The sequence below is a fragment of the Camelus ferus genome, chromosome 29, assembly GCF_009834535.1.
Source record: "Camelus ferus isolate YT-003-E chromosome 29, BCGSAC_Cfer_1.0, whole genome shotgun sequence".
Lineage (NCBI taxonomy): Eukaryota > Metazoa > Chordata > Mammalia > Artiodactyla > Camelidae > Camelus > Camelus ferus.
Genome location: NC_045724.1, coordinates 15512148 through 15536713, shown reverse-complemented (window position 1 = coordinate 15536713; position 24566 = coordinate 15512148). Strand labels below are relative to the sequence as shown.

Here is a 24566-nt window from a genome sequence, read left to right as displayed (position 1 = left end):
ACCTCCAACAAAAGAAAGGTTAGTTTCTCTACTGCAACTTTTTATCTTTGTTTAAGTGCAGAAGTGTTAATATCCTTAAAGGTCAGAGACCCAAGAATAGGCTCTCCTGTATGTTTCAGGCTAAAGGCAACTGTTTCATAAAAGGTGCAGAGCCAGCAAGAAGCCTAGAAAACAGGGCACAGTGGTTAAAACTTAAAGGAACAGATCCAATATAGAGTCAGATCTGTTCTCCTCTATTACAGTTGGGCTACCTCAGTCATTTCCTTTAAAGTGAAAATTTTATGTGTGTGACTTTTATTTCCATTCCTACTTTAATAGCATGAAGGATGTCCTCTTACATGAGTTTCATAGTTTGGGCTTTGATATTTAGGCTTTTAATCTGTCGAATTTATTTTTGTAAACAGATCAAGAGAGGGATTTCTGTATTTTTTCCATGTGGATGACTGATGGTGGATGTGTCATTTTAGTGTCCTTTCTTCACTTACTATTTTTCAATTTTATTTTATTGAGTTATAGTCAGTTTACAATGTTGTGTCAATTTCCAGTGTAGAGCACAATTTTTCACTTACACATGAACATACATATGGTCATTGTTCCATACTCTTTCTCAACATGAGCCACCACAAGATCTTGCATGTATTTCCCAGTGCTATACGGTATAATCTTCTTTATCTATTCTTTCTATACCTGTCAGTATCTGTAAGTTCAGAACTCCCAGTTCATCGTCTCCCACTCCCATCCGAGCTGGTTTCCACAAGTTTGTACTCTATGACTATGAGTCTGTTTCTCTCTTGCATTTATGCTCATTTGTCCTTGTCTGTTCTTTTGTTGTCTTTCTTTGCTTTCTTTCTTTCTTTTATTTTTCGTTTCCTTTGTTCCTTGTCGTGGGGGTCTGATCGGGGATCAGGCCTGGCTGGGGGGTGTGGGGGCCATGACAGGGCTGGGGGGTTTGTGTGGCAGCGAGCGTGGGGAGTGGGACTGTGGGGTTTGTGGCCTCGCCCTGGGAGGGTAATGGTTCTAAAAGGGTGCTGGGACCCTGTTGGTGTTGGGGACATGGCCAGCCAGTCCCGGGCCATGGGGTGGGCCAGCCCCACCGCCGAGCCCCACATGGCCTGGCTCGGCCCCACTCATAGCGTCCCGCACCGCAGAAGCCCCAGCCCCAGCGTCTGCACTACCCGCAGGAGGAGCTGAGGGCACCGTGCCCACGGATACACACTTGTGGACGGACACAGGAGCCCGCCCAGAGCGTGTGGAAGCTGGGCCAGAGCCGAGTGCTCCTGGGCCGGCTCTCCGAGGAGGAACAGCACCTGGGATGTAGCTCGCCATGTGCCTTCACCTCTGCTGGCGTCACCTGGCAGGTAAGGGGCGCTGGTGGGGGCGCGCAGGTCTGGGAGCCAGAGGGTGAGGCCTGGGATGCGTCGGGGAGGAGCACAGGTAGGGGTGTGTAGGTGAGGTCCGGGCCGTGCAGCCCGTTGGGACCCGGAGGTGGGTCCAGGACTGTCACCATGGTTTGTGGTTGCCCCTCCTCAGCGTTAGTAGTCACTGAACTCTGTGTCTTCATCGCCACTCACACGCGGTTTTGGGCAAGCTAGTGCAGCCCAGGGAGGTGGGAGGGCGCCACCAGGCCCTGGAGCACCTCCGACTGGCTCTCAGGCCGTGGCCTGCCTGCAGAGGTGGACCTGCCTGGCGAGTGGAGGATGCCCTGGACCCTCTGGGTAGGAATTATGGAATAACAGGCGAGGAGGCCCAGGCCTTTGGCAAAAGCTTGTGGGCCTGCCCCCAAGATCAAAAGCTTTTGGCAAGTCTCGTTTTAGTCTTTAGAGGACCCTCAAGCTTTTCCACAGTGGCTACCCCAAACTACATATTCCCACGGGCAGCGTAGGAGGGTTCCCTTTTCTACACAGCCTCTCCAGTGTTTGTCCTTTGTGGACTTTCATTGAATGATGGCCTTTCTGACCGGTTGAGGTGATACCTCATTGTCGTTTTGGATTTGCATGTCTCTGATCATGAGAGATCCTGAGCTTTGTTTCACGTGCTTGTTGGCCATTTGTACGTCTTCACTGGAGAAATGCGTGTTTAGGTCTTCTGCCCATTTTTGCTTTAGGTTGTTAGATTCTTGCTTAGGAAGTTGTACGAGCTGTTTCTATATTCTGGAGATCGAGCCTTTGTCAGTTTCATCTTTTTCAAATACTTCCTCCCACTCCGTAGATTGTCCTTTTCTTTTGCTGATGGTTTCCTTTGCTGTGCAAAAGCTTGAAAGTCCAGTCAGGTCTCATTTGTTTGTTACTTGGTGCTTTTATTTCCATTGCTTGGGTAGACTGCCCCAGGAGAACATTGCTGAGGTGTATGTCCAGTGTTTTGCCTGTGTTTTCTTCGAAGAGGTTTATCGATTCCAGTCTTCTGTTTAAGTATTTAAGGCATTTTGAATTAATTTTTGTGTACGGTGTGGGGGAGTAGTCTAACCTCATTGATTAACAGGCAGCTGTCCAGTGTTCCCTACACCATTTGCGGAAGAGACTGTCGTCCCTCCATTTGTACGTTCTGGCCTCCTTTGTCAACGCTCAATTGACCAAACGTTCGTGCGTTTATTCTTGGGCTCTCTGTTCTGTTCTGTTGATCCATATGTCTGTTTCTGTACCAAAACCATGCTGTTTTGATTGTAGCTCTGCAGTGTTGTCTAAAGTCTGGGAGGGTTATTCCTCCAGCTTTGTTCTTTTTCTTCCAGGAGTGCTTTGGAAATTCTGGGTCTCTGTGATTCCATGTAAATTATGGTATGAGTTGTTCCAGGTGTGTGAAAAATGTCCTGGGTGAATTGATAGGGATCGCATTCAATCTGCCGATTGCTCTGGGCAGCGTGGCTGTTTCAACCATATTAATTCTTCCAGTGCAGAGACATGGGCTTTCTTTTTGTTTCTCTAAGTCCTCCTTAATTTCCTTAGTGTTTCATCGGTCTCCGTGTGTAAGACTTTCGTGTCCTTGGTTAGAGTTACTCCTAAATATTGTCTTGTTTGGATGCAATTTTAAAAGAGATTATTCCACTCGAGGAAGGAAATGCCACTGATTTCTGTAGGTCGATGTTGTATCCTGCTGCCTTGCCAAGTACTTTGATTAGTTCTGGTCATTTTTGCGTGGAGCCTCTAAGATGTTTTAATGTATCGTGTCATCTGCATACAGTGACGGTTTTACCCCTTCTCTTCCAATTTGGATCTCTTCTGTGTCTTTTCATTGTCTAGTTGCTATGGCCAGGACCTCCAATATTAGATTGAAGAGAAGTGGTGCGAGTGGGCATCTTTGTCTTGCTCCAGAGTTTAGTGGAAAAGCTTCCAGCCTTTCTTGGTAGAGTGTCTCGGTGTCTGTAGGTTTGTCACAAATGTGTTTTTCTCATGTTGAGACAGGTTCCGTGTATGCCCACCCTGGTAAGACCACGGGCTCAGTGAGGTCAGGCCGTGGCTGGGAGGATGGCAACGCGGTGGCGGCGAGGGGAGCCAGTTGTCTTCTCCCGTCTCCCCCGCGGCCTGGCCTGGGGGTGGCAGCAGTCCATGGGACACAGGTTACAGATCAGCCTGCTCCTGGGAGGCGGGCATGGTGCAGTCAGTGTGTGGGGGCGGCGGCAGGGACAGTGGGATATGGGAGCAAATGCCCGGTGGTCACACAGGGCAGCCCCAATCCCGCAGTCGCCACCACTGCCACCCCGTGACCAGCCCCCGCCTGCCTCCAAGGAGCAGGCTGACCGGGAGAAGTGCTTTCGTGAAGCTAGGGCAGAAGGGGCCTCCTGCAGGCCAGGCAGCGGAGTAGATGGGAGCAGAGCAAGTTGACTGGCTCTCCCAGGGCAGCCCTCCTCCCCCACCACTGGTGCCACTGCCTGCCGTCCGTGCCCAGGGCCTCCCACCCTCGGTGTCCAGATCACCATGCGTGCCATCACCCACCCGAGGCCCACTGGCGAGCAGCCTGCAGCCTGGGACCACCCTGACCCCCGGCTCAGAGGAGGCCCTGGGCACGGGGCTGGGGCGCAGGCCTGTGCCCAGGCGGGAATTGGGACGGCCTCCAGCCCTGGCCATCACGCCGTGGAGGAGCCTTGGACGCTGGGCTGTGTGTCCGCTGTCTGGTGGCTTTTCACTATGGTGAGCTGAGCGCAGACGGCCCCACCCCTGGTGGGGTGAGGGATGAGTGGCGAGGGGGTCAGCTGAAAGAACACGCATTTGGGGTCTGGGAAACCTGTGTTTGAAACCTGGCCTGTCCTAGGTGCCTGAGCTTGAGAGTCCCTTTGCCTCTCTGAGCCTCTGTTGCCCTGTTTGCAAAATGGGGTTGATGCTGACTCCAGGATGACAGGTGGATGTGGGACTTTAATGGAGAGAAAGCCCTAGAGTGAGATGTTCCTGGGTTCAAGTCCTGCCTTCCTGGCTGTGTGACCTGGGGCAAGCTGCTTCTTCTCTGAGCCTCAGATTCTTCTGCAAAGTGGGAACAGCAGTCCGTGTCCGTGCCCACTGGAGTAGGGTGGAGAATGGCTCCAGGGTGGTGTTTGGGGAGTTGTGGTGGTGGGGCGGTTGGGAGACAGCGTTCACGTGGTTACTGGCCCTTGCCTGGTGCTGCCTCAGGCTCTCTTCGCCTCAAGCACTCCCATCCCCTTCAGGCTCCCAGGCTGCGGCCTCAGGCCTCTGTCCTGACCAGTGCATCCTGAAGGCCAACGGCAACAATGTGATGAGTGACGGTGCGCCAGAGGTCCCGGAACACCTCCAGGCATTCCGGAGCCACTGGGAAGAGGCCCTGGTGAGCTACCCAGAGGCCAAGGGGATCAGGGAAGCCCTGTTTGTTGGGGAGGGGTAGTGAGGGCCACCGAGCTTTCTCAGGGGAAAAGATGGAAGGTGCCACAATATGTTGGGTGGGGTGGGGCTGCCTGCCTACCTGGCAGGGCTGAGCTGGGCTTGGGTTCTATGATCCCTTTGCCTCCCTAAACCTCTTGGCTTCAGTTTTCACAGCTGTGAAATGGGTGTAATATGACATTCTTTTCTTACCACGCAGGCACGTTGGGCAAATAGTCATGTGAATGGTAAAATTTGATGTTATACTTGGGTTGGGGCCAGGGTTCTATGTGGCATGCTCCATCACTGGTTCGCTTAATAAGTGATTATGGAGCACCTACTGTATGCCTGGCACACTTCTCGGCCCTGGGGCCCTAGGGGAGACAAGGTTTCTCCTCCTGTGGATCTAATTTACATTTTCAAATGCTCCTCACTTCCCTCACTTCTGTGTAGAGTGTAGATTATAGAGGGTAAGCACTGACTGTGACTGGAAGTCCCTCAGGAACGCTCCAGAGCAAAGTCTGGGAGGGCGTACAAAGTTGGTGTCGCCGACAGGCTAAAAGCCTGAGTTTTGGAATCGGGGAACAGTGTGCACCTGGGCTCCTGGCATGTTGGCTGCCCCTCTTACTCTGCTCCCCTCACAGGGACCGTACCAGTGGGCCTACCAGACACACAAGGATGTGCAGGAGGCCTGGGAGGCCCACCGTGAGGACCCCAATGACGAGGGTGCCGGAGAGGAAGACCAGCCAAACTCAGGTAAGTGGACAGAAGAACCTTTGTGTTTACACTGAGTTCACCTGGATAATCATGGCTACTCTCCTCATTGTAAAGTCGTCTGATTAACAACTTTATTTCCAGCTGCAGCCATACTTCCTCCTAGCCTGGGAATGCCACGTACTCACAGGGTCTTGATAGGATGGGGGCATCGCTCAGGGATTGTTATTCTGCCCACCAGGGGCTCCCACATCTCTCCAGCCCAGCCACAGCCCCGGACCCCAGTCCTGTCTTTCTCCCCGACACCCCTTGGATGTCTAACAGGCATCACAGACTTAGTGTGGCCAGAATTGAACTCCTCACCTTCCTCTGAGACTTGTTCCTCCCCTCATTGTCCGGTCTCCATCCTTCCAGATTCTCAGGCCCCAAACTCAGAGTCCTTCTTGGCTGTTCTCTTTCTCCTCTGTCCCACCACCTCAGCTCCAGCAGCAGACCTCGTTAGCTGTGCCATCCCCACATGACCTGAATCTGACCACTTCCCATCACCTCCATTGTGCCTGGTCCAAGCCACCACCATTTCTCACCAGGACTATTGCAGTAGCATGCTCACTCATCTCCTTGTCCTGCCTTACGTCTTCCTCTGTGGGGTATTCTCAAAAAATAGAACAGAACCTTGGAATGGCTTCCACCCTATGTAGGGCATAGACCAAGCCCTCCCCATAGTCTTCCAGGCCCGACCAGTCTCCCCAGCCTCTCCTCTCATCACTCCCACTTGCCCTCTCTGTTCCATCCACTCTAGCCTCTTATTCTTAAATGCCAAATGGATGCATGCCCCAGGGCCTTTGCACTTGCAGCTCCCTCTGCCTGGACTGCTCTCCCCCAAGTACTTCTCACCTTGTACTCCTCACCTCACTCAGCTCTCTGCTCAGATGTTACCTAGAGAGACCACATGGAGTGCTGTGGTTAAGCCCTTTTTGTCCCTCGGTGACTCCTTATTCTCTTTTATTTTCTTTCACCACGTGTATGAATTAGTATACATCATTCAGTTGTTTATTGCTTATCTTTATTTTCCCTTCTAGAGCATAAGCTTCCTGAGGGCAGAGGTTTTGTTTATTTCTTGCTGTATCCACTGATCCTAGAACTGTGTGAGGCATATAGTAGGCACTCAGTGAATACCTGTAGTCTGAAAAATAGCCTCTGTTCTGCAGTCACTTGTCTGGACTCTGTGCTGTACTTCTGCTGGGCTGGGCTGGGCTGGGGACAGAGGCTGTAGAAAGACCAGAGGCTTTGGATGATTCTGTGTCCAGTAGCTCTGGGCTCCTTGCTGGTAACTTTGGGGTTAGCAAAGAACTGGGGTGTACAGGGGTGGCTGGGGAACCGTCCCCCACTGCTGGAACACACACAGCCTGGCAGAGGGATCCTAAGCGGACAGGTTGATGGGGACAGGGGAGAGACTAGCTGGCAGCTCTGAGCTCAGCTTATGCCCCTCTGACAGGAAAGGCTCTGGGCTTCCTTCCCCGGCACATCGGTGACCCCTGATGATGGTGGTAAACCACGCTAAGAGGAGCTGGTGGTTTCTGTCCTTCTGTTCCACAAGTAGAAGCATTTGCTATGTGCCGGGTCCTGTTCTGGGAGCTGAGGAGACACCAGTGAGCAAGGGGAACGTGGTTCCTGCCCTCAGGGCACTGACGTGAGGGGAACCAGACAGTGAACAAAAGAAGAAAAACTTGACAAGTGGTGACATAGCGTGAGGGTGAGGGGAGGAAGAGTGATGGTGTGTGGGTTTAGAGGTTCTCTTTGGAGCAGGTTGGGGGAAAGCATTTCACTCCAAGAAGGTGCCTGCTTGCTTCCTAGATATGTCACTACCTAGCTATGTGGCCACTAAGGAGCCACAGTCTCTCTGGGCTTATGGTAATTAGACTTAACTTCAGCTACATAGAAACATTGGCTCAGCAAACTGAAAAGTATGAGTAGGGTCAACAAGCTTCAGGTCTGGCTCAATCCAGCACCTCATATAGTGAGGAAGCTCTTTGTTTTTCTCCAGTTCTCAGCTCTGCTCCCGCTGTGTCGCTTTCCTCCTCACATGCATTTTTCTGCACCTGGTGGCTCTGGTAACTGGGAATGTAGTTGAGAAAGAGAATGTCTCCTCTCTGTAGATCCTGCCAAAGCCCCAGAACTGACTCTCATTGGTCCAGCTTGGGTCACATGCTCGTTCCTGAACCAACAGGGGAACTGAATAGGGCAAATCTAATATCCTCCTTGGCCAGGCCTTCGCCTCTAGGGGAAGGTGTGTTGGGGGCCCGCTTTTGTGAGCCACATAGACTGGGAATGGGGCTCAAGGGTTGGTTCTTAGAAGGGAAATCTTCTAGAACAAAGAATGAGTGATAGTGGGCTGGCAAAAGTGAACAGAGCTACAGCACAGGCTTCGGTCTTGCCATCTATCCAACATGAGCCGTCCTCGGTGCTGGGTCGGAGGGCTGGCCTGGTGTGGGTTGGTGCCCCGTCCTCAGGGTTGCCCGTCCCTTTGGCTTCCAGTCTTCCCCCTGCTGTCCCTGGGTCTCCAGCTGAGCCCACATGAGGACAGCCCTGCGGTGAGCCTGACCGAGGACAGCGTGCACCTGGAGCAGGGCATGGTGCGTGAGTGCATGAGCACAGCAGGTGTCCAGTGCCTCATGCTGGAGAAGGTCTTGGAGCCATGCGGATCTTCAGCCTCACCACCAAGGTCTCGCTGGGCGGTGTCCTCCCCAGGGGGGTGTAGCAGACTTCTCCCCACATCCTGAGTTAACCTGGAGCCCTTCTAGTCCCTGCCCCACCACTTGGTAACTGTGGGACTTAGGAGAGTGACTTCCTATCTCTCAGGCTCAGTTTGCTCATTTGCTAAGTGGGCCAGTAAGACACCTGACCTCACGGGGTACTACGAGGCATACAGTAGTCACCGCACACCAGCCCCTGAACACCCGCTCTGGGGCACAGTGAGTGCTCAGTAGCTGTTAATGTCTCTGTAGGTCCCTGAGGCCTGTCCCGCTTACAACAGAGTCTTTGTGCAGGACTGTGGACGGCTGACAGCCCTGAGCATCGTCGTGAAGACCACGTTCCACTACGAGTTCTGCCACCTGCGACACCGAGCTGGAGAGCATTGGCCAGAGGACCGCCTGCAGCCAGGAGGTGCCCGCATCCTGCAGGGTCTCCGCGGGGGTTACTGTGGTTGTAAGTGTCAGCACCCAACCCACTGAGCTTAAACAGACAGGAGAAGTTACTGGTTTGTATTACTGAAAAGTCCAGAGGTAAACTTCAGGCATGGCAGTATCCAGGCACTCAAACAGATCTCACACTAGCACAAGAATAGGGTCTCCCTCCTTCTCTTGACTGTGTTCTTCTGTGTTGGCTTTGCTCTCAGGCACTCTTTTCATGTAGTGACAGAATGACCCCCGGGAGCTCTAGTGTTAGCAACCCCAGTAGAAAGGGGACTTGATGAGAACTCTTGGTGGCTTGGCTTGGGTCCCTTGCCCAGCACTGTACCAGTGTCTGCAGGGAAGAGGGTGCAGTCTTACCTGAACCCCATGCACTGTGAGTCAGAGAGAGCTGGTTCCTGAAGGACAGCCCAGATGCAGCAAAAGTGGGGAAATGAATGTGGAGAGGTAGCCAGAGGCCTCAGATTTCTCCAGGTCTTCCCTGAAATCTGGGTGCAGGGAAAGGCAGTGTAGGGGAATTCACTCTTCCATTTGGAACTCTTGGCATTTTGTCCAATTCTGGAATGTCTGGCCTAGGCCAGGATAAAGTGGGTACTCGGGGTGGGCCAGAATTCCCAGAGCCCTGCATCATGACCTCATGTCCCCCACCTTTCTCAGTAGCTGTTAATCCACTGTGTGGCCTGGACTTTTTGACCCACAAATTGCCACATCAGCCTCCTGGAAGTGTGCTACCCCAAGACCATGCCCTTGGTTGGTAGGTGCTTCAGCGTCCGCTTTGGTCACAAACCCTCCCTCGTCGACCTTGACCCAGAGCAAGGTGACTGGGTCTGTCAGAAATTGTGGTCAGGTCTCACGCTACAGATACTCAAACAGAAGCATGTATGAAGGCTAGTGGCCCAAGACTGGAATGGTGGCCCCACAGTCATCAGGGATGAAGCCTCCTTCTTTCTATGACATCATCTCTAGAGGTTGCTTTTATCCTGAAGGATGCCTCATGGTATAGAATGGCTGCTGGATTACCAGTCATCATTTCTACATTCTAGGCCGGAAAAAGATCACAGGAGTTAAAAGCATATTAACGCCAAATGGAAACTTTTTTCTAATTGAAGTAATTTAATGTATTTTCTAATTGAAGTAATTTAATGTATTGAAAGATTGTTTAAAAGGGAAACTTTCCTCATTCATTGGGATCCTTAAAATGGGTTTGTATAGCTCTGTCGAAGGGGCTTGTGAGTATCTGGGGGCTGTTTGTAAGTGAGCTCTCTCTCCCTCCACTGCAGGTCACCTGAACTCCATGTCCAACACCCAGCACTGCATCAGCACCATGCCTGCCGCCTCCTGGAAGTGCCTACCTGCTGTGGATGGGGACTCCCAAAGCCAAGGTCCCAATGACAGCATCTTTGAGCCAGCCAGTGGAGTCCTCAGCCAGGAGGACCGGGGCCTGAGCTCAAGCAGGAGGACCATGAGATCCAGGACGCCTACCTGCAGCTCTTCACCAAACTGGATGTGTCTGTGAAGGAGATGAAGCAATATGTCACTCAAATCGACAGGTGAGCCCTGGGCCAGGAGGGAATGGCAGGGCATCTCAGAGTCAGGATTTCTCAACCTCAGCAATGTCAGTATTTTGGGTAGGGTCACTGTTTGGAGTGTATCCTGCACACAATAGGCTGTTAGTGGTATCCCTGGTCTGTACCCACTAGATGCCAGCAGCACACCCTCCCCAGGTTGTGACAATGAAAAATGTCTCAAAGCGTTGTCACATGCCCTGTCAGTGGGCAAAATCACTCACAGTTGAGAACTGCTGCTCTGATGTAAGGATGGATGTAGGCAGCATCCTCAGCAGAGGGTAGAACTGTTCGGTGAAAGGTTTTGGGGGAACTTTATCATTTAAACATTGCAGAAAGAGATGGCTGGACGTGATGTGCCTTTTGGTACCTTGTGTCCGGACACACATACAGCATCCCCTACAAAGTGTTTTTACCAACAGAAGTTGCACCGTTCTCTGCTCAAAGTTTAGGTCTCACTACTGGGCTGGAGGATGTGGGGTGTAGGGAAAGTGAAGTGGCACCTCAGGGACACCATGGGCCAAATCCAGAGGGTGGGCAATCCTGGATGACAAGTGACCCAGTTTCTTTAACAAATAAATGACAAGGGAGAAGCAGGTTCAGGGAGGAGGAGGAACTGGTAGAGAAGGGACTTGAGAGGCGTATCAACCAAACGCAGTGAGTAGGCCTGGTTTGGGTTCGGTTTCTAAGATACCGTCTGTGCGAAGGCACCTTTGTGACCATCAGGGGCATTTGAACGCGGACCGGGGACTAGAGGGTCTTATGGGATGATTAATTTTGTGAGGTTTGATAATAGCAGACTGGTTATGTTTACAACAGTGTTTCTCAGCCTCAACACCATGGACATTTGGGGCTGGACAGTTCTTTGCTGTGGGGTATTTAGTGGCACTCCAGTCTCTGCTCCTTGGATGCCAGTAGTTTCTCCCCACAACCCCCACCCTGCTTCGGCTGTGACAGCTAAAAATGTCTCTGGACGGTGCTGTTTGCCCGCCAGGAGACTCACTAAACTGCTAAATGTTTCCTGGTGGGGGTGGGGGGGATGGGACGGGTTGAGAATCACTGCTTTAGAAAAAATGTATTTTTGTGCTAGAGAGACATATGAAAGTGTTTCTCAGGGGAATTATATGGTATCTCAGGTTTGTTTTAAATACTACTCTGGAAGGAGAAGAAGGTATAGGAAAGATTGAGGGAAGAAATGTGGATTCTGAGTTGCCATTGTTGAAGCTGGCAGCTGGGTACGTGAGGTTTGTCATGTTGTCCCCTCTTCTTCTGTATATGACAGAAATTCTTCATGATAAATGAAAAAATAATGTGAGGTCCCGCGCCAGGTTGCTGTCCCTGCCGCTTATTAGCTGTGTGGCCTTGGACAAGTCACTCAGCCTCTCTGAACTTCAGTGTTCTCATCTGCTGAAGTGGGGCTAGTCATAGTACTGACCTCATTGAGATGTAGTTGGATTGTGCCAGCTAGGGTTTACTGATCACTTAGGAGGCACCAGACACTCTTCTGGGCACTTAACACATTTTAAGTCCCTTAATCTGTGTGGCATTTAGGACATAGTGATCGTACTCCAGTGTATGGATGAGGAAATGGAGTCTCAAGAGTGGTTTAATAATTAGCCCTAGGTCTCTAAACTAGGAAACGGTAGCATTGGGATTTGAATCTGGGGTCTGTCTGTGTTCAAAACCCATGCTTCTAACTGCTACACTCTATGCCAGGGTTGACACTAAGGCCTGTGGGCCAAATCCAGCCCATGGCTTTTTTTTTTTTAAATAAAGTTTTACTGGGACATAGCCATGCCCAGTCCGTTACGCAGTGTCTGGTGCTGTCACATCACAGTGGCAGAGCTGAGTCGTGGGCAACCGTGACCGTGTGCAGCCCTGAGAGACCACGCTCCCCAGTCGCCTTCTATCCTCCCGAGCCTGGTGTCACTTGGCCATGAGTTTAGACCCTTGCATCTGACAACCCCTGCAGGAGGGCTGGTGTATGCGCATCTGCAGAATTGGTGGCAGGATTTTCAGGGTAGAGACAGAGAGCCTTTGGGTCTGCTTAGGGTCAGAGGTGTGGCCTGAGGTCAGGGCCTTGCCCGGGGCCTCCTGGGAGTGAGTGAAGCCACGCGCTTGTGCCTTTAAGTTCAAAGTCTTTCCCCCCACAGGCTGCCATCCACCATCACGGAGACCACCTCAGGTGGGTCCTGCGATCCCCGCTTGGCCGAGGAGGCCTCGCCGCCCCCGCTCATCAGTGAAGACAGTGAGACGGACGGGACCGACCACGGGGGCATGAAGAAAGTGTGCGTCAAGCTGTCTGAGGAGGATAGGGAGGACTCGGGTCACGACACCATGAGGTACCGCGACTCCTACCTGTGGGGCTCGGTGTGGATGGTCAGGGGCACAGCTGAGGTCCCAACTCAGATGTCCAGACTCAGAGGACATTTCCCAGGAGGTGGTGGGATGGGGTGCTGTTACTAAGCCGTTTGGTTCTGGCAGGGGGTTTCTGAGCCCCACAGCACATCCCGGATGCCCCCTTTTGGCCCCCAAGCCCAGGCTAATGTTTCAGGGCCTGTCCCTGGTTGACACCATCCATCTGTTCTGCTTTGGTTCCGTTCCGCGCACACTGATGGATTGTGGTCATAGAAAAAGTCATGATGTGCAGTGTGTTTTAAACTCAACTTTTAAGACCTGTGGTTTCTGCAACAAACACTGTGTAGTTTTACTTGACTCCAGGAGGCTGAGAGGTGTTTTTCCCTCCTACCTCAGAGTATCTGAATTGTTTTCTCCTGGTTAATTTAATGATAACAATGTCAGTGAAGTCCTAATTAGTGGGTGAAATGGACTGAAAATTGAATTTCCTGTTATAAACCATATCGTTGGTGAATGGAATTCCTTACACACAAACCAGCCCCGTGACCTCCCATGAAAGGTGGTACAACATCCGGCCATGGTGTTTGTGGTAGGGTCTTGGGGGGCACTTTGGTTGGTTGTGGGCAAAACACAGAGCTGATAGAATTTGGGAAGAAATGCCTTTGGTCCTGTCCTCCAGCTTTTTTTCATTCTTTCAGTCTTTGAGGGCCCTGCCTGGTCAGTGTCTCTTGGTGACTGTGTGATGAGATGGCGTGGCTTCCTGGGCGCTGTGTGTCCTTGGAGCCTCATGTCCAATGAGCCAGATTTCTCCATCTCGATGGGTTTCCATTCTTACTTTTTTGGGTCCTCTGATGTTTCCTCTGATTGTCAGGGAAGTGAAGAACATCCCAGCGAACGAGCACCAGTCCTCCTTTGCCACTCCCTCCTGCACTGTTTTTCTTTTTCTTTTTTTTTTTTTTTCCTTTTCTCCTACAAGATTTTTGGCATCTTTGTCTTTCAAAGAGGGTGATGTAGTGTTGAAGTTTGGTAGGTGCTCTGGCTGGCTGAGTAGGTCCGTAGATCTGAGTTTTCGTGTGTTTGTGGGAGAGGGTGAGCTACGAGCCTCCTTCTACTGTGACATCTTGCTTCTCTTCTGCCTGTTTTTACTCTCATTTACCTTGGTGCCTGACTTAATGATAATAGAAGACCTGTTTCCTGAGATAAAGTTGACTTGCTGTTCGTTAGGAGTCAGGGTCACTCGTGAACACATCCTCACCCTGTTTGTCCTGACTGATGCATGACTTAATGTCATTGAAAGAGGATTTTCCTGAGACAACTTGTGCCAGTGGTCTTCCTCAGAACCTCAGGGAGCAGGTCACAGGATGGGCTCCAGGTGGAATCGCTTTACAAGGTAGATCTTGGTTCAAGGTAAGGTTACAGCACTCGTCACCCCTGAGACCCTTAGTTAACTCACAACCCCTCTGAATTCTCATCCATAAAATGGGTTATTGAGAGTGTTGTGTAATTGGAACACTGCAGTTTGAATTTGGTCAGTTGGCACATTTTATTGCTCAGTGTGAGACCTCAATACCTTTGACCTGATGTTAATTGGTAATTTACAGGGGGTCCCAACTCCTGAGGGTTGAAAGGAATTCTGGTTGACAGTAGGAGGAGATCCAGTATCCTTGAGCCTTCTCACCCTGGATGGGATTCAGTCCCTCCAGGCCGGGGGATCCTGAGGCCAGCATAGTGCATGAAGCCTGGCTGTGGAGCCAGGAAGGCCTAGCAGTGGTTGGAAATGCAACACCACTGGGTCTGTGAGGAGTCGGAGTCAACTCCCCACAGGGCAGGCTCCAGTTTCCTCCCCAAGGGTAGCCCATTCTCCTGGAAGTCAGCCCCAACAGGGACAGACATAGAGGCTGGAACCAGCAGTCCCAAGAAAAATGGGAGGTACCGGTCTTTGCAAGTATGGTGACCACTGGGGAGCTCAGCTCCAGGGAGGTCAGAGCCTCAGAGCGGGAGGGACTGTGAGGCCAGGATTCCTGCCTTTTCTGCACCCTCCACTCTGGGCCCCTTACCAGAGTCAGGCCACCCTGGCCCTTTGTCCCCCAGCATGCACTGTTGTAGGCCCCTGCCTGAAGGCTCTAGAGAATAAGCTGTGGGCTGACCTGATAACAAGCTGTGAGAAATGTCATGTAGCCAGCTGGATCAGAGATGGCCTATTTAATGTATCCAGTATGGACGGCTGGGTAGCCAGTGACGGGTAAGATCCTCAGAGGAGGACAACCTAAGACAGGCACAGCCAGGCTGGATCAGAGATGGCCTAATGTGTCCAGTGTGGACGGCTGGGTAGCCAGTGACGGGTAAGATCCTCAGAGGAGGACAACCTAAGACAGGCACGGCCGGCTGGATCAGAGATGGCCTAATGTGTCCAGTATGGATGGCTGGGTAGCCAGTGACGGGTAAGATCCTCAGAGGAGGACAACCTAAGACAGGCACGGCCGGCTGGATCAGAGATGGCCTATTTAATGAAGTTTTGTGATGAACTTTAAAACAATCTGTCCTTGATCATGTAACATCCTGTGCTTACTGCAGGAGCCTGGGAACCTGGAGCCTGGGATCCTAAATAGCTTAAGATTATTAACATTGTTGTAACCTAGGTGGTATGTGAGGCATTGTGCACGTCGTATATAAACCCTTTTACAAGAATCAGTAAACAGACAACTGCTTCTCTTCTCTCCGCACGGTGTTTGTGTGTACATGATAACATGCCACCGACAACTGTGGGCTGGCTCCTTCTTTCCTTGTTGCCTTCTCTTGTCTCTGCTTCTCCCTACCTGGTCCCCCTCTGTCACCTCCTGTCACTCTCTAGGACTTGACCCCCACCTGTCTTTCAGTCACTCAATGCGCTGTCTCTCTCCCTGCCTGTCCCTTTCTCTGTCTCTCCCCCCAGGCCCTCAGGCCTTGGGCTCTGGTCCAGCCCTGTCCAGGGCCACAGGGCCCCACCCTTCTCAGCCCTCCCACCCTCACGGCCAAGTTGTGGCCCCAGCCCTGCTCACAGTGGAGGAGCCAGTTACAGAGTCTGCTCCTGCTGGTATTTACTGCTGCACCGCTGTTCCCCCCTCTTTCTGGGCAGCACAGTTACATCTTGACCTGTTGGTGGCTTGATTTGGACCCAGCCTGGACTCCAGAGCTGCTGCAGGGCTGGCCACCTTCCCCACCTGGAAGGAGGGAGGGCCCTGTGGGCTTAAGGGGCTCCTGGGGGATTGGATTGAGGGACATGTAAGGAGCCAGGTATTTTCACCCAACTCCTTTGTGAGTGACAGAGTCCCAAACCACTGACTGTCCCATGCCCGTTTCTCACTAAGAGCTCCTGAGCTCCTGAGACTTAAGAGGGAGCTGCTGCCCTTAGTCCTCCTCAGAGTTTGCTTGGAATTGAGGCTCCTGGGGCAGCTGGCAGGGCAGGGCTGGGGCACAAAGCCTGGATTAGTGCAGGGCCCTCTCACTGGACTCCCGCGGCCACTCCTGGCACCTCATCCATTCCTAACCATCAGCAGTTGGTCACTTCACAGGGACAGATATGAGGGTCTCTCTGACCCTTGTGATGGGCAGGCCCCATGTGCTCAGTATTTATTGATTGAATGAACACAACCATCCCCATATCTATATACCAAATCTTCCCACCACCCCAGAAGGATTTCTCTGTCCCCCTCACAGCCAGTACTGCCCCAAAGCATAACTTTGCTTCTGTCCCACCCGGGTAGTTTCTGCCTCCTTGGATCTGGGTGTACGTGAGTCACCCGAGTGCAGAGTACAGGGTGTGACAATATATAATTACACTGTATAGTTATATATATGGCAAAAATAATAGGGTTTATTTTTATGCATGTATTGCATGTACCTGAAATGAATGTGTCACCTACAGGTTTACTATAGATAAGGACGGCCATATGGGTGTGGTGATGTGATTAAGATGGTTTGTCGTTAAGATATTTTCCATCTCGTGGCTGTTCTGTCTGCCTTTTGTATGAAGTGCTGAGTAAGGGGGAGTGAAGACCTCCCACTCTACTTGTGTAGTTGATTTCCCTTGGACTTCTGTCATTCTTTACCTTACATCTTTTACAGCCACTGCCCAAGGGAAACCCTGGGAATTTGGAGGAGAAGGGAGCACCCAGAATTGGGGGTCAGGGAACCTGGGTTGGGCAGGGCCAGAAAGCATAAGGTCAGGAAAGTTTGCAGAGAGGACCCCAGGGTTGGATGGCAGTTGGTTGGGGGGGGATCAGTTAGGTGGGGTGTATTCTAAAAGTGAGGTTACCCAGAATGTCCACTGTGAGATGCCAGGGGCAAAGGCAGGTGATTGGTCTAGAGGGGGCATAAAGCCAATGGCATTGCTAAGGCATCGTTCAAACTGGAGTAGGCAGTTGGAGTCTCCAACTGCTCCTGAGAGTCCACTTGAACTGCTGTTTTCCTGACCTGCTGACCTACTCCGCTGACTGAACCCTCCTTCTTCCCCTCAAGAGCTTGATTGACTGTCATCCTTTCCGTGACCCCCTTCTTCTCCCAAGTGCCCAACCCCTCTTCCTGTCACACTCCCTCCCCAACCCCTCCCCACCCCTCCTCATCCCTTTTCCTCCCCTCCCCTCCCACCCCACCTCCTGCCAGGGCCCTGAGGGGACCCGGACATGGAGCTGATGGGGCTGCTTTCCTGGCCCCACGTGCTGGCAGTGTAGTGGATATAAAAACACAACTGTGAGTAAACATCAGGCATCAGGGGTTACCTCCTTAGTCCTGGGCTCTCACACTGTGGTTAAATAGCTGCTTTCTCATGGGGTCCTTGATGGGAACGCATCATTGGTGAAGACCAAGGGCCTCAGGACAGGTTTCTTGACCAGCCTGGAGTGGCCATGGCCACCAGCATCCTCATCAAGATCTGGGTCCTTTCACGACCTCTTGGACCAAACACAGCAGGTTGACAGGGAAGAAACCTGAAATAGTTACTTTATTGCATCAAAGAAGGAAGTGTGAATGTACTAAAAGCCATTGAGTTGTATGCCTAAAATGGGAGAATGTGTGAATTGTATCTCAATAAAGCTGTTTTTTACAAAGTGAGAAACTGTTACTTACTCAAGTCATAGTTAGACTGGCTCCTGAAAATCTTGTCAAGATCCTGCTTCAAGCTGTGCATGTTTGGGTGCAGTCCCTGTGAAGTGTGCTCTCCTGTGTGTACACTCTTCCTAGTGGTGATGTGTGGCAGCCCTGGGAGCTGTGGTGTCTCAGCACTGGGTTGGTGCTGGTCTGTTGAACAGTGAAATGTCATTTGTTCTGTGCTTTCTGGTTTGTTAACTTCTAGCAACTTTTGTTTTTCTTTGAAGTGTATTTTGAGACATTTTAATGTAACAAAAGTATTCAGTGGCCCTATAATTTAAAAAACATTTTTATTGAAGTATAGTCAGTTTGCAATGTTGTGTCAGTTTCTGGTGTACAACAGAATGCTTCAGTCATATAGGAACATAAATATATTCATTTCCATTTTCTTTTTTAACATAAATTACTACAGGATATTAAATATAGTTCCCTGTGCTGTACAGTATAAACTAGTTGTCATCTACTTTATATAGATTAGTATTTGTGAATTACAAACTCCCAATTTTTCCCTTCCCACTCCTTTCCCCCCGGTAATCATGTTTTCTATGTCTGTGAGTCTGTTTTTGTTTTGTAAATAAGTTTTTTTTTTTTTGAATCCACATATAAGTGATATCATATGGCATTTTTCTTTTGCTTTGTGACTACTTCACTTAGAATGACATTCTCCAGATCCATCCATGTCGCTGCAAATGGCATCATTTTATCATTTTTTATGGATCAGTAGTATTCCATTGTGTAAATATACCACAGCTTCTTTATCCTGTCAGTGGACATTTAGGTTCTTTCCATGTCTTGGCTATTGTACATAGTGCTGCTATGAACACTGGGGTGCATGTATCTTTTTGAATTAAGGTTCCCTCTGGATATATGCCCAGGAATGGGATTGTTGGATCATATGGTAAGTCTATTTTGAGGAATCTCCATACTGTTTTCCATAGTAGCTACACCAAACTACATTCCCACCAGCAGTGTTAGGAGGGTTCCCTTTTCTCCTCAGCCACTCCAGCACTTATTGTTGGTTGACTTTTGAATGATGACCCTTCTGACTGGTGTGAGGTGATACCTCGTTGTAGCTTTGATTTGCATTTGATTTGCATCTGATAATTAGCGATACTGAGCATTTTTTCATGTGCCTATTGGCCATTTGTATGTCTTCATTGGAGAAATGCTTGTGTAGGTCTTCTGCCCATTTTTGGATTGGGTTGTTTATTTTTTTCTTATTAAGTCATATGAGCTGCTTATATATTCCAGAAATTAAGCCCTTATCAGTCTCATCTTTTGCAAATATTTTCTCCCATTCTGTAGGTTGTCTTTTTGTTTTATTTATGGTTTCCTTTGCTGTGCAAAAGCTTCTAAATTTAATTAGATCTCATTTGTTTATTTTTGCTTTTATTTCTATTGGACATCTAGCAACTTCTGAGTCATCCCTTTCCTTCTCCTCTTGGAGGCTACCCCTGGGGACTCTATGTCCAGTTAGGTTGGTGGGAGCCCTAAGATCCTAGCTGATGTGAAAATCAGTGGCTGCAACCTGCTGGGATGTTTATAATGGGGAAATGCCTAGGAGTGACATGACCAGGAGGTGGATGAGTTGTCATCCTTTCTTTAGTGAAGTGTCCATGTGCAGAGTGTTGATTTTTCCCAAAGCAGAAAGGGTCCTTCATGTCCTTAGAATTGTCCAAATATAAAGAAAATTCAGATACATGCTATGAAATTTTCACTCTTATCAGGAAAAATCACCTCCACACCCCAAAAAAGAAAAAAGAACACCTCATGGATTTAAGTGGGTTTGTTCTGATAGGCTTGCAGCAGATTCTTACAGACCTGGAAAAATTGAGTGTCAGGAACAATCCTTGCACTGAGGCAGAATCACGCCACATGAACACTCCACCCAAAGAAGAGTCTGTTCTGTGTCTTTTGAGCCTACTAAGGAGGGCATTTCTAGGTCATCTTTGTTGGAATTTTTTCCCTCAGAGGGAATGAGGCTGAGTTCTCATAGGTTACTTAAGCCCTCTTTCCCTACCACATCTTTGAGCATTTGGTTAAACTAACTTGTCCTTCACCATTGCTCATGGCTGCTGACAGAACCTGAGTCCATCGGCCCTGGTGGATAGACTCTAGGTAGGAGGCAGCTACTGACGTCAGTGCTCAGACAGTGCCATGTGTAACAAGCATGCCCACGATGGAGGGGGTTTTACCAGTTAGTGACTAGATGGTATTTGTTTTTGTGCCTTTGATCTGCATGTCTCTCCTTTGTGCTGAGACCCACTGCTCTCTCAGATGGCAGCTATGCAAAGACAGTGCATGTTTTCCAGCAGCACATGTTTTACTGACCCCAACTGTGAGAGCTGACAATGACAGTGTTACTGATTTCAGAGGCTGCTTTCTAGAGAGGTTTTATTTGCACAAGACTGAAACTTGGTGTCTAGATTAGTACAAATTACATTGCGCATTTATTCCCTCCTATAAGACTTATATTATAAATCTGGTTTTTACAAAACTATGTGTTTGCCTTTTGTTTTGGTGACAGTACATTCCAGAAATACAAATTGATTTTCATGGTGGCTGTTAATGGATGTAGGTGCAGTACTGTGAAATATGCATGTGAATTATTTGTACTGATTATTTTGAATTCTCTTTTTATGTAACTTTATTCTTAGAGTTTTAATCATATTATACAAGATTACTTAACTATACAAATCCTTATTTATTTCAGAAGTCTGACATTACGTGCTCTGGTTCAGAATCAAACTGAACACTGAAGGAAACCTCCATGGTTTTTAGAAAGTTGGGCTGAAATAAATCATTGATTTTTGCTGGAATGGTAATTTTGGCACTATTATAAGAGCTGCTCTGCTTTCTCACTCATGTCTAATCTATAAACGTACAAATACATCTCTGTACATCTCTCTGTATTTTAACACATATTTTCTTCGCTTTTCCCCCCATATGTTTAGGGTGTATTTTTGGAGATATTTCATAGGAGTTTGTCCAGGTACTTCATGAATATACAATAGAAGATGTAGGCTTCCCATGCCCTGTAGGTTTGTGTTTACTTATTTTCAATTTCAAGTTGGCTTCTGCATTCATAAGTTAAGTTCTGTTAACTGTTTTAAAAATATTTGCAATGTGCCTGTCAGCAAAGTCAAATCTGTAACATTTTGTGCGTCATATTTTTCTGAAGCTTTAGTGTGGTGTATTTACATGTAATATCATCACCTTCTCAATGATACAGCTTGTTGATATTTGACATATGGGAGCAGCAATGAAACTATCACCAAATGAAGGCAGTAAACATACCCACAATACAGCGTCCTCCCAATCCTTTTGAACTCAAGTATCCCTTCTCGCCTCTCTGAGGAGCTATTTGAGGGGTGTGGTTGATGGTTTCTAAAGATGATTCTCTGTGACAGATACACTGTGAATGTCTTTGAGGTTCCTCATTATCTCCAATATTATTTCAGGTCTTCCACACTCTGCCTGACCTTTTCCATCCTGGGCCTGATGTTTATGAAATTCTGTGGAAGCTAACTGTTTTTGCTGGTTCCTGGGGAATTTTTGTTTTTCTTGTATTTGTCTGGAGGACTGTCCTCGCTGTGAGTGTTACTAAAGTTACCTGACAGTGTCCTTTTAATCACACCTAACAGGAATTTTTATAGTCACTGAACATTTTATTTCCTTGCCTGGACCAGAATCCAGGAGTCTTTTCTTTGTTACCTTTTAGATTACTAACTTGAACAGAAATTAGTTTTGAAATGGAAATTTGTTGCAAAATACTATCTTTATAGTAAGAACTCATTGAGCAAGACAACAATATATTCTCAATGAGCAAATGACAATTTATAAACTCTTCTCTTCAATAACAAAACAGAAAGGTTAAGTATTGGTGAGCCCATCTCTCTCCCCACCTGCCCCACCTGTGTGTTGGGTGACAGGGGACAGGGATGCTCAGTGTTCCCTGAGCAAGTGTGAAGTGAAGGGAACATCTGTGGCTTCCTGTTTGCCCTCTGTGGGTGCATTCTTCTATCGCCACATTATTGCCACTGGAGCTTTGACACTGTATGATATTCCAATATCTTTGCAAGGTTATAGGCTGGCCTCAGTCTCTGATATCACTTAAAGTTTTGAATGAAGAAATACGTTTTAAAGGTCATGAAAATGTGTGTTTACATAGTATTAAAGTGGAGTCCTGCCTGCATTTTACTGAGCTGCTATTCCTCAGATGATGACTCATGTCTGAGTCAGGAAGCACGTTTGCTTCTTGACAATGGTCACTGTGTTTCCTGCTGCTGTGTGTGCTTTCATTACAGCCATTGCTCACTTTTCATTCTCTTCTGATGTCTCACTTGATGTCCGTATGTTTTTAGTGGTCTTGACAAATCTTATGACCTCATATGTTACAATTGCTTATCAACTCAACAGTCAACTCTAAGAGTTGAGAAAACCTTTCATTGAATGGAAGGGGTGCATCTTAGTATAAGGAGTTTGCTTTTATTTTTCTTTTAGTTTCTCTCTCTGTCTCTCTCCCTCTCTCGAAGGTTACACAACAATCCATGTTCTGGACTTAAGTGTGGATGTTTGGTTTGACAAAAAACAAAACAAAACAAAACAAAAAAACAGATAAATGATGCATTACAACATACTATGAAAATGATATAGTTCAGTGTTAATGAACATGAATATACATTATGAAAATTGAATAGATTGGTGTTTATTTAATAGAATGTAGACAGATTTTTTTGCTTAAATATAAGCTGTTGACCAAGTGTGCTGTCAGAAATGGTGTTAGTGAAAGATCATGCCTTAAGTAGGAAATTTTGATTTTTCCTGATTTTTAATCATATAAATCGTTATGCTGAACCAAAGTGATAATGGTAATTTCTATGGATTACTGTTTTGATAATTTATTAGAAACCACATATTTACTAATTATATGTTTTGACTTCAAATTTAATGTTTCTGCCTCTCCTAGGTAAAAAAGATGACAATGCCAAGAGGTAAGATACTATATTTTAGTTATCTTTGTAATATTTTCTCAATACCAGGATGTGATGTGGGTTTAAATTCAACTAAGAATAAACACAATGACTTCTGATGTCTAAATGACTTCTTAACTCTTGAAAATTTTACTCCTGTGATGGTGTCTAAATGACATCATAGAGGAAGTTGACATCTATTGAGCTAAGAGACCAGGGGGATCACAGCAGTAGGGAGACTAAGATGAGTTTTAATATTATATAGAAGTCTTTAGAAACCAGGGGATGTGAAGAGCCTAATGTTAGGAGTAAGTACATTAATGATTTCTCCAGCTACTTTGAGCCATGACATTGCACAATGGATGATTACTAATGAAAATACCACAATAAGGAGAATGTGATCTACACAGGAAGAGTCAGGGGAACTGCAACCACCTTGCTCTGCTGTGGGAAAGAGTGCAATACGATAAAGTAATGCTTGGGAGAATTGTAATGCTTAAGAAAAGTCAAGGCAGAAAAGACAAATCCTCAAACCTTTCTGTGGTTTTTCTTCGATTCAGCATGTGGTGCAGCTCCAGTGCGGCACCGCAGCTGCATCCGAAGTGAGGGGACCATGGAGGCCCAGGTAAATGGGGTGGTCGTTCTCGGTTGGAAGTGTGTCTGGGAAATGTGCCCTGTTTTTTTCCCAGCAACCTCTCCTGCCCTTGTCCCCAGATTGTGTGTTCTGCGACGGGTCTGGCGTGCCATTACTTTTCAAATTCAAACTCTTGCCCAGGAGCCAGTGGCCGTCTCCCCTCAGCCCCAGTCACCTTGGGTGGTGCCTACAGAAGCCATGGGGGAGTGCTTAGAAGCTGAGGAGCGCAGACTTTGAGGGTGTGTTTCTCGAAATAGCACGAGGAGGGTGAGCCCTCGCTCCACACTGACTTCTTCTGGCTCGGCTGGCTCCTTTTTGACCTCCTCCTCTTGGGGTTGCTCCTGGGTCATTGGGACAGATTCCTATCGTCATTCCTTGACTGGTTTCCTGGCTCAGGCTAGGGGATTCTCCTGGTTAGAATGTCCGTTGAAGTCCTCGTAAGTGAGAAATGAGCAAAGCCCTCCCTCCAGCTTTATGCCGTGTGCTTTGTGCAAGTTTGAGTCTTCTTGGGTGTAGTAAATGTCACAACCCATCACGGTCTGTCCTTGAGAGGTCAACGTGCCTTGCACGCTCCCTCCAGTTGCACGCTGGGAGGAAAAGCCCGACTCTCAGAGGTGTTGCATTTGTAGTAGGAAACAGAGGCTGGAATTGAAAAAGCCAGCAGTGAAAATGTCTGTTTCCTTGCAGGGGGATTCTGTTTGGCACAAAACCCCTGACTTTGTGTTCTCCACCCAGCGCCAGGTCGGTCATCCCCCGGAAGCTCTCAGTGATGCTCCTGTATATCATCAAACACCGTGCGGTTTTCTGCGTGAGGTAAAATCCCTTTGGTTTTAGCTGTGGGATTTGAGATCTCCCACTTCACTTTCCCATAGGAAAAATGTAGTGTGTGTTGCATAGCAAAGTTAATGTTGAGACTTCCCTGAGAATAAGGATGATTGTAGCGGAGCCCGACTCCCTTCTGAGGACAGCCTTGTCCCCTCAGAAGCACATTGCCAGCTCCCCCACAGGACTGCGGGGTGCCCAGCTCCTCAGAGCTCATTGCGCCCAGGGGCAGCTCCTGCTGGCGGAGGAGGGCCCTTTGTGAGCAGGGAGTAGAGAGGGTCTGGCAGGGTCCTGCAGACAGAGCAAGTACCCAGGTGCGGCTCTCATTCTATGTGTGGGAAACCAGGCCTTCGGTTCCTTTCTTTCTCTGTGTTTCTGGTTCATGC

At 48.7% G+C, this 24566-nt stretch overlaps 1 protein-coding gene across 8 annotated transcripts; it reads left to right on the top strand.

Annotated features, from left to right (window-relative positions):
- Positions 1-270: 270 nt before the first annotated feature.
- Positions 271-24173, top strand: LOC106731135 (phosphatidylinositol 3,4,5-trisphosphate-dependent Rac exchanger 1 protein-like). Of its 8 annotated transcripts, XR_004315990.1 has the most exons (11): positions 271-1358; positions 4631-4767; positions 5444-5555; positions 8049-8146; positions 8561-8720; positions 9985-10254; positions 12423-12611; positions 20706-20792; positions 22721-22745; positions 23285-23349; positions 24094-24173. XR_004315990.1 is itself a non-coding variant. In XM_032469996.1 (7 exons), exons 1-6 carry the CDS (start codon positions 1325-1327, stop codon positions 10218-10220), a joined length of 777 nt encoding a protein of 258 aa, XP_032325887.1. In that variant the 5' UTR covers positions 271-1324; the 3' UTR covers positions 10221-10254; positions 12423-12614. The 8 variants fall into 8 exon arrangements, 1 of the variants encoding a protein (XP_032325887.1); XR_004315986.1 differs by lacking the exon at positions 20706-20792; XR_004315989.1 differs by lacking the exon at positions 20706-20792 and having other exon boundaries at positions 23285-23597.
- The last annotated feature ends 393 nt before the right edge of the window (positions 24174-24566 follow it).